The 10,000-nt window shown below is 39.0% G+C and overlaps 1 protein-coding gene across 2 annotated transcripts in view; it reads right to left on the bottom strand.

Annotated features, from left to right (window-relative positions):
* Positions 1-3,105: 3,105 nt before the first annotated feature.
* Positions 3,106-10,000, bottom strand: part of LOC138052059 (rho guanine nucleotide exchange factor 5-like) — a 29,106-nt gene continuing 22,211 nt past the window's right edge. For both annotated transcript variants that reach the window (XM_068898414.1, XM_068898415.1), the window contains exons 18-23: positions 7,695-7,784; positions 7,141-7,301; positions 6,183-6,344; positions 5,592-5,671; positions 5,004-5,108; positions 3,106-4,164 (exon numbers count right to left, since the gene is read on the bottom strand). In XM_068898414.1, the coding sequence (XP_068754515.1) occupies positions 4,001-4,164; positions 5,004-5,108; positions 5,592-5,671; positions 6,183-6,344; positions 7,141-7,301; positions 7,695-7,784 (762 nt within the window). In that variant the 3' untranslated portion in view covers positions 3,106-4,000. The remainder of the gene's footprint in view (positions 4,165-5,003; positions 5,109-5,591; positions 5,672-6,182; positions 6,345-7,140; positions 7,302-7,694; positions 7,785-10,000) is intronic.

Raw genomic sequence — 10,000 nt, 5'->3', positions numbered from 1 at the left:
TAAGGCCTGCAGGCTCCAGTGTTTTTCCTCTGTGTATGAGGAATGCCTCACGAGCCTTTCTGATGGAGTCCCGACTAGTGTGTAGTTGTTCGAGCGGTATAAGGATCATGTGATCCTCCGCGTGAAAGGCTCGTGAAAGGCATTCCTCATACACAGAGGAAAAACACTGGAGCCTGCAGGCCTTAACAGAAGAGATGAAATGTAATTTAGTTTAGCTACCTTTTAATTTTCTTTTGTTTTTTTCATCTTGTTATCATGTATTATTCTCTCTCCTCTTTTTTATGCATTTCCGTTTTTATAACACATCACGTAGCATTTTTATGTCATTTCCGGTAAATATAAAGATCTTGTTACTAGCATTTATCCATTCAATAAACCTGAAGAAGGCTGGTGTTGGCCAGCCGAAATATTGCAAGCAACAACGCCTATGTTCACGTTGTCTTGACCAACCTTTGCAGGATATTTTCTATCTCATTTTATTACTTAGCGCGCGCGCTCGTGTATGACGTGGCGTGTGCATTTGCGTGCGCAGTAAGGATGCGCAGAAACAATTGGCGCGAACGTCCTTAAAAGAAGCCACCAGCTCTTTCCTCGCACAATCACCTATCTTCTCCTGCGCAAAATTAAGATATGAAAAAATTATTTTCGTCAAAGGTCTGCCTACAGTGCATTTTTAAATTCCGTTCTTTTGGCAGTCTGGTCGTTTGTTTGTCACTTACACTTTTGTTTGTTCCACGTTTGCCCTAGTAAAATTACCGATTGCCGTAACACGTTGGAAATCGGACTGGACTAGCTCCTGTGTATTAACATGTTTTTATTTATTTCTTTGATCGTGAGCGGGATATATCCTGAGAATCCTGCAATCTGATTGGTTCCGGGAGTGGGCAGTATTTTCTTATCTCCTGACCACGGTCATGGTAACCAATTACGGTAAGCGCAGAGTGAAGTTGCGAATTGAAAGAAATGGCTTCTTCTACATTTCGCCAAGTTTGTTGGCCGTTTGAAAGCGAAACTTCACACAATGTAAAAATATTCCTGACCAATTCATTTTATTGTACATTTGTTGACCCGTTGATGAGGTAACGTGTAAAATAAAAACATGACTTTTCCAGTTTTTTTTAATAGTTCCTCCTAAATTCTAAAAATAGAATTAAAAAAAAAAAATAAAATGTTATTCACCGGCCTTGGTCGGTCCGTATTGGGAAAAACTGTGCCCTCTGTCTCGAGTACGGCCCTCGGCCTGCAGCCTCGGGCCGTACTCGAGACCTCGGGCACAGTTTTTCCCAATACGGACCTCCCGACCGGTAAATAACATATATATCATTTAGAAATAAAAAAACGCGCCGAGTGCATTGTTGAATTAAATATAAGCCCGAGGAAATTTTTTTTTGACCACGAGGGAATGCCAAGAATGCTTACTAGCCGTAATTACTTCTCGAATGTTCTTAAAAATTCCCAAATGCTGACTAATATTACTCAACAATGCACGAACACAAATTATTTTTCAGGACTTACTTAAACGTCAAGTGATAAAATAAAATAAAATAATTAAAATGAAAATAGCATAGACAAAGAAATAAACAAGTCAATAGTCGAACTATGCTATCATGTTTCTATAAATCCACCTTTCACAAATCGATGTTTTACAAATCCACCTTTAACAAATCCATCTTTTACAAATCCGTGTTTTACAAATCCACCTTTTTACAAATCCATGTTTTACAAATCCAATCCAGTCTATATTTCACAATATGCCTGTGTTACTGCACTACCACACGCACGCAATGCGTACCGATTTTTTTCTCGTGGATTCGCAAATCAACTATGTTAGTGCCAAGTAAGCAGGTCCGAGGTGGTCGACGGACCTCCATGCGCTCCGTAAAATTTCAAAAGTTTCTCTAACTTCTTGACCGTTTTCTTGTCTACCTTGTTTTTCATTTTTTTATATTTATTAATTAATCGATGCAGCCTAGTGATGTTGTTAATGCTGTCTTTCATTATTTTCTTGCCATTCCTATTGTAATTTACTTACTTCTCGTAAATAAAGTTCTTACTGTTCAGTTTCTTTCTTTTTTTTTTTCATAATTGTTAATGTAAACACTGTTTATAACAATCCGTCCGAGCCTCGGATAGCATCATCATCGCTTAACTGCGGAGGATGAGCAAGACGGAAACATATTGTTACAAGTAAGACCTGCTGAGGTCTTACCAAATATGCGTGAACGTCAAAGTCGCATACACTAGTCAGGAAGCCCTTGGTCACGGTCCTGGAAGGTGAGAATTCTGTCATTTGAAACATCAGTGCAAGCTGGAACGTCGTGAACCTAGGGTAGACCATACAGGAAAAAACAACCTTTAACCTGTACCATTGAGAAAGCAACCGGATTTCCACCGGTGATCTCTGCAGTCCAATGCTCTACCCCACGTGCACTGAGCTATGCCCTCTTTATCTATAAGAAACCTTGTGTCTCCACTAGAGGTAAAATCACGTTACGTCACTGAACTGATGACCACCTGGGAGGAGCTAAGGTGAAACCCTTGAATGGGATCCAGTCACAACAGATGACATATCCCGTGGGCGCAGACGTACTTCCGGCAGTCCCAAATTCTGAAAGACTTTGACGAAAATAAACTATAGCTGGAAATATATCTGCGTCCGCGGGTTATGAATGACATGAGAAAATGAAATGCTTTTAAAGATTCAGGGTCAGAAATATTCGAAGTGAGCTATGATGGGATACCTCTACAATGGAAAACGGGAAAAAGAACAGACTTGGCAACGATTGCTCCAACGTGAGACGCGAACCTTCTGGAAGCGAAAGCTTCTTTATTTGAGCTTGCAAGAAAAAAAAATCATATTTCCTCAAATTGAAACTGTGGTCCTTGACAAAAGTATGACCATGTTGAATTGTTCGTTACCGATAATTTCTAGTGGAATTTATTTGATGTCCTCAAACGACAAAAATGTGCAAGGTTCATCATCTCTTTAGATGGAGGAGATCGAACTTTGTAAATTTGAATTTGCAATAAGAGCTAGGGGACTAAAGGAATGAAGTCTTCGACAACACATTGCAGAGAGACTACACAAACTCATGCAAAAAGATATGGAATATGTATTTACTTTCGTCGATGTTCATATTTTGATATCGCTACAATGAGCAGTATTTAAACAATCCTGTATATCCCGCACAGAATTAAATTGAAATCAGTTAATAAATTATGTAACATTATCTACTACATCCCGATGGGAACATTTCAGTTGATTCATGGAAAAGGCATTCAACAACCTATTAACAAAAAATTATATTTACAATTTTACATTTTAAATACGATCGGACGATCATAGCCTGCGAAAACAACAGGGTTATTTAATTTTACGAGGAATGCGTGTATTTTCTTTTGTAATTTAAAAGGACGAATGCAACAATGACTATTAAAAGTACTAACACAAGTCTCAGATAAAAACCAAATTTTCCGCTTTTTATCAGAGTTCTGAGGACAAACTTACACCGTGAAACCGCGTGTTACAGATACGCGATAAAGTTAAAATTCAAGCAGAAATTGTTGTCATTATAATTCCCGAATCTCCATGAAGAAGGGATGAATTGTACTGGATATCGTGCAATTTCGTATACTAATTGAAAGAGCTTTGCTGCCATGTCAGTAATATAGTAACTAATATCTTGTTTCGAGTAGTTCAACCTTCAGGCTCTGTTTTGGTCGGCCGATCGACGGCAATGAAGATTTTTTTCTTAAAAATACTATAAAATTTGACACCAAGACATTGGGCTATATTTTCCTTAGTAACAAAACAATTTGCTCGGTATACTACGGACACAACAGCACGAAAATAGAAAGCTTAAAAAAGTCATGACCAATGTATAAAAGTACTCCATACCAAAATAAGTCACTATTGACAGAAACCTAGTGTACTGTACATCAAATTCAATGCATTTCCATTGAGATTAAAATTCGTTAAAAAGCCTAAAATTTCACAACATCATAATCTGAGCGTTCCACCGATCAAGTGCTTGGAGGCCGCTAACAGTCTATACCGCTGACGCAAGTTGCGGGCACGGACGTGTTCATTGAGAATTTCCTCGGTGTGATTTGCCGGAAACCAACCTTGTGTTCCATCGCATAATCGCTCCCCGTGATACCACCCTGGTGGAGAAAAAAAGAACCAAAATTCACCGGTTACTAAGAAATAAATAAAAACCACTTGTCAATAAAACAAATTTGATTAGAAAATAACTGCATGAAATCAATGAAGAAAGCCAGAAATTCCCTCGATTTACATGGGAAAAATAACAAAAACAGTCAGATTGTTTTTCTGTAGTCTTAAGCCAAATAGTAATAAAACGACAAAGGGCAAGAGCATTCAAGAGCCTACTCTTTTCAGTTAAAGTTCAGTTAGGAGTTCAAGGCGATGAAATGGAGGTAAGAGAGAGATTTAGCATAGCGTTTCGGTGAAACGGGGAATTGTCATTAAAGCGTGAAATTCTCTTATTTTAACTTGTCTTCCTTCTGAAAGAAGCTGCTCGATATTTGAAGCAAACAGGCAAGAAATGGGCTCTTTTACATGATCCATTTTGTAAAAAAAAAAAAACACGCAAATTTAAGTCCGACGTTTGCCGTTTGCCATAATCGCGATGCTAAATCACTGTAATGCTTAAAGGGGCTAGGTCACGCTATTTTAGGTAACTTAATTTAATTTTGTTAATTATGAGCTCTAAACGTCAAATTGGTAGAGCAAGAGTCTTTCGTCTGCAAAATCACGGCCACATAACAACTGAGAATGATTTTCCAGCTGTGTAAATGATATTTTGATATTTTAGTTAATTCTATGACCATTCGATCAGTGCTGAAATTGCCTAAAATTGCGTGACCTAGCCCCTTTACGCTGAACTCCGAGCTGTAATAATATCGAGACCGGACTTAAATACCGGATATCAGTACAATAAAAGAAGTGCATGCATTTTCATTTTCACCATTGTACTCACCATCGGGGAGTTTCTTCAACACATTGATCACATCTCCTTCGTAAAGTGAAAGCTCGTCAGGCTGCTGAGCGCTGTAGTTGTGAAGGGCGGTCACTTGAGGACAGTCTACAAACCAATCATAAACTTGGATTAAAAATCCTGTTGGAAACGAGGGTAACAACATTATTCAATCACAATGTTTCGTTTTAATTTTTTTTTAGTAATCACTCCTTCCCTGAGGAAGAGAAGCTACAAGGAGGTGATCATAGCGAGAACGAAGCAGTATAGATTCAAACGTCGAAAATAGTTTGGCTAATATCAAGCTTCTTCACACGTCCTGATTGGCTGAAAAACTCCACTCTCATACACTACGTATTTTGGAATACCTACACTCGGATTATTTGCTAACAGCACCCTTTTCAGGCTACTGAATTACCGAAAACACAGTCTTTCTGCGTAAGACGTTACCCTAGAGAATCTGTAAATCTGTAAATCCTCACCGGTATAAGAACAAACAATAGCAGTAAAAGATACTCTTATTTTGCAGTTACACAAAACCGTTTACTAACGTTCAAACTTTAACATTGGATAAAATTACTCACTACCCACCCCAGGATGCATACACAGTTTCTCCTTCTTGTTCAGCGGCTGGAGGTTTGAACGCTTCAACCCAACGAGTCTTGTCCGTTCTAAAATGAAAGAAACACCACGGATCTTAAATACAGCAGTTTTTAGCGACAGAAGAGGGAACCTCCTTCAACTAACCATATCTTTATGGTTAACCTTAATGATCCTACAGTGGTGACATTGAGCGGTTACATTGTCTTCATCTTCACATTTCAGGCAAGTAAAAGAACACACTACATCCTTCGAAAAGAGTGGGACATGGAGAGCTGTTATGATGATTACCGGTATCCCTCAGAGGAAGGGCAACCCTCTAAAACATTAAAGATTGAAGAGGAAAAAACACTCTAAGAGGTCCATGTCACAGTTTATGTATACTACTGCTCGTAGCCAATAACGCCTTCCAATTTTTCGATTCATTGTTAGCAACCCCTCGATCATAATAGCACATCATGGTAAGTACAACGAACCATACAACAATGAGCTTAACCCAGCCAACCGTCATTTAATCTCTTCCCTAATTAGTTGCGCTGATCGATTGCTACCGTTTAGACGTAACTAAAGAGAGATACGTACTCGCTGTTCCCAGCCATTAAAAATTCTTTTGTCTTTCCGTAGGAGTTTTCAAGTAAAACCAATCTGAAGACGTGATCCACGTTCATTTCACACTCGACGGGTGTTTCGACAACTTGTGTCATGTTTCGTGTGGCGTAATCCAAGACTTGGAAACGGTTTTCACTGGGAAAAAAAAGTAGCAAAGGAACTGAAAACTCGGTTCTACTACAACTGCAATATTGATGACTGTGCCGTCAAAACGGACTATCTTTTTGTTTGCCCGGCCATTAACGAATGCATCTGCCCAACAACCAGTACTTCTTTAATGTCCTTCTTTGCCTTGACTCTTTCGAAAAGTACTTCTAAGAGGTTTTTTCATTTTGTTACTGCTTCGCCTTTGAAAAGTCCTCTCATATTGTGGCTTTGAGTGCTTTAAATCAAGAACGAAAGACCAGACCGACATTGAACTGGAAATTGCACAATCAGCTTTTGCTGAATTAAGCCAGTTGTCTTGCGTTTAAGCCACTAAAACTATAAATAAATATATTAATACACGCTGGCGTTGGTCGGGTCGTATCGTTCATAAGGACTAAGACCTTCTGCGCCGTTCTTCCCCCAATGCCTTTCCCAGCCGGTGAATAACATCTGTATGGATATTAAATTACAATTGATCCTGTAAATCTAGCTTAGATCTTAGGGATGGCGATATCCATCAAAATCGTCTTGCATTTAGGGTCAATCCTTGGCATATTAGGATTTGCACAGTGTATTCATTTGCCAGGACAAGTTCTAAAGCTAGCCTGCACAAAGTCTGTCCGTGCGTCGAATGGCGCGCGGTCAACAGCCAATTGCCCAGCTTTTGACCGCGCGCCATTCGACGCAAGGCGAGCCTGTGTGCAGGATACTTCAGAGCTAAGATATCCTATATTGGAGGTAATGCATTGACATGGAAAACCAAACATAAAGGATTCTCTCGTACCTTTTCTTTTTGGTTAACAGCAGCAGATCATTGAAAAGGAACATGTACATTGCTTTGTATTTGGGTCTCAGTTTCTTCAGTGGGCTTTTGGAGTCCTCTATAATTTGCATAATATCGCCCCGTCTCAGTAAATACCGAGAAGGTGTCGCCAAAGCAAGAGGCTACAAAAAGATAGACTTAAGTTAATGTTATTATGTATCAATCTATTTTAAAAACTCGCACTTCCAGTACTTTGTATTATTTGTAAGGCAAACACCAGGTGCCTACGCCCAAGATTATGAAAACATAAAACTCAGTGGAGCATGGAAAAAATTGCTACAACGGTTTGCGTGAAACACCACCAGTTGGTATTACAAGGGTCAATTTTCTATCCCCATACTACTATACATTACGTACGGTCTTTATTTCGTTAACCGGACGTTTCTTATTCTAGGGAATCATCCAATTGTTGAACAATTCGATTGTTCCGCGAGAAAGGGCTAAATAAAAGACTACACTAAAATAAGTGGGGCAGTGATGCAAAATCTAATGATTTTCGGGAAACTTTTCCATACCTTTGTTTTGAATTCAACTTGTGTTTGCAGAACACATATTTCTTCCATCCGTTCCATTTTTCTTGCTCCTTCATTACAGTCATTGACAAGCTGTAAAAGCCCGAACAAACGATAAAGGTTAGACGATATGTAAGTACGTACGATCCGTTGCGTGACCAAACGTTCCACCATTTGGCCTCCTCGTTTATGGATCATGTTTGATACAGCATTAAGCATTGGAACCAACAATTTGTTTCTCCAGAATGTATAAATTTCTGTTCCTTTGGTCAATCTCAACAAACGTGTTACATACCAACAGGTGCATTGTGACTTCTGCTAATAAAGTCGTTACCAGAGACATTCTGAAATAATTGTTTGGACGCCAATTACGTTTAGAAAATGGGAGCGAGCGATGATGTTGTAACTACAAACCTTAACGTTTGCCTTTTCACAAAAAAACAAAAACAACAACAAAAAAAAACAAAGAACGAAAAGTCAAGGTCAATCGTTCGTCTGTAATTAGAACGTTACGCCCTCCGCTTGTTATTTGACGAGGGGTCACATCCGCCTCTATATTACCGGCCTAGTATCAGGGTGAAGTCTTAATATCTGGTGATAATTTGGCGTATCTTCGGAGGCTAGTTCGCGTACGATATTGCTGAAATAACCGCTGTTCGTCGCCTTCTAGTCTCTTCTGTTTTTGGTCTCCCTTTAAAAAACGGAACTTTCCATGAACTCTTTTCTTAAGCTTCAATCTCCGCAGATCATCTGGCAAAGCGCGTTGTTATGCCAGTGCCGGTTTATTTTAGCGAATTGCTTTGGTTTTGCATCAACTTCACTCAGTGATTGGTTCAAAGTGCTCGCGCCACTTTTTCAACCAATCAGAAGTTAAACCAAAACCAATCGTGGCTCGCGCGTGCACATTTTCCCGCCTTTTGTGTCGGCTACTTGTAATTAATTCGAGTTTTGCTTGGTTTACTGGATTGTCTCCGTCCTTTTTCATTGGCCAAAGTAATTACTTTGGTTTTGGTTTTACGACACTCATTTGAAAACCGCTCTAATAATAATAATAATAATAATAATAATAATAATAATAATAATAATAATAATAATAATAATACCGTCCAACATGACGGCCGTTTACAAAGTACATCTTTGATATTGGACAACCATGTTATGATCAATTGACAACTGTCAAGCGAGGAATCCGCTGACCAGTATCACGTGACCATATCACGGACTTACGTTTAGAGCTCATTGAAGACAGCTTTTTTTAGTTGACCGCTGACCAGGTACTGGTTTTGGATTGGATCGAAGGGTCAATCCAGGTAAACTTTTTGTAATCAGGACACCTAAACATAAACTATTGTAGGCTTAATATTTCGCGCGCTTTGAGGCTCGACGGGGCTACACGGCCATACTACGTCGTCTAAAGCTCTTAACAGTCGACGCTTTTCGTGTTCAGGTGGAAAACGGTTTGAAAAATAATTTTTTTCCTGCATTTCTCACCGGTTTTAATCCAAAGATGATTCCGAATGCTGACTTCCGATCGAAAGTTATTTGGTACTCCCATTTTTAAAGGAAACTGCATGGCGGTACGCTCTTCTTGTAAAGTTCCTATGTTAGGGGATATTTATTATTTTTCCACCTCTTCTTTTTCAGTTTTAACCCGTTTTAGATTGTTTTGTTTGGTTTTTTTAATTTGATTCCTTTTCCGTCAAGGCTAAAAAAAAAAAATCAAAATTGCTTTATCCCGTAAATTCGTTGTTTAAGTAAGGCCAGTGAAAATAAATAACCCGGGGGCTAAATCTGTATATTAGTGATACGGCACAAGACGCAAGGGAGGTGAAGCCCTGTTGGACGGGGTTCATGATTAGGGAGTTTAAGAAACAATTACGGCTACGGCAACGACAACGCCATATGAAGCAGTAAGATTATTGGTTAAAAGAGGAAAAAATGATGGTGCTGCACACATTTTTGTACATTTCTGTCCCGTACTCGTCAAATCAACAACGTAAAATGACCAATTTTCAGGTTTTGACGACAACGTGGACAAATAACAGTGAATCTTTCCTTGTCTGTGTTTGCTTCAAATCCGTAGTACGTACCAATCAGGTTATAGCATACTTCGCCTATATTGTACAACATAGACAAGATGAAAATATCGTGAAACACTTAGAATTGCTCAAACTAATAGTTTTAGGTGACATCTTCATCGCCGCAGCCGTCGTGGTTTCTTAAACTCCCTAATACCTAAAGATGGATGACCGTCCGGTGGAAGTTACGCTGTTCGGTTATTGATATCCCACACAATTGATATTGCATTA

This window comes from Montipora capricornis, chromosome 6 (genome assembly GCF_036669925.1).
Source record: "Montipora capricornis isolate CH-2021 chromosome 6, ASM3666992v2, whole genome shotgun sequence".
NCBI lineage: Eukaryota > Metazoa > Cnidaria > Anthozoa > Scleractinia > Acroporidae > Montipora > Montipora capricornis.
This window is presented reverse-complemented; position numbering and strand designations above follow the sequence as displayed.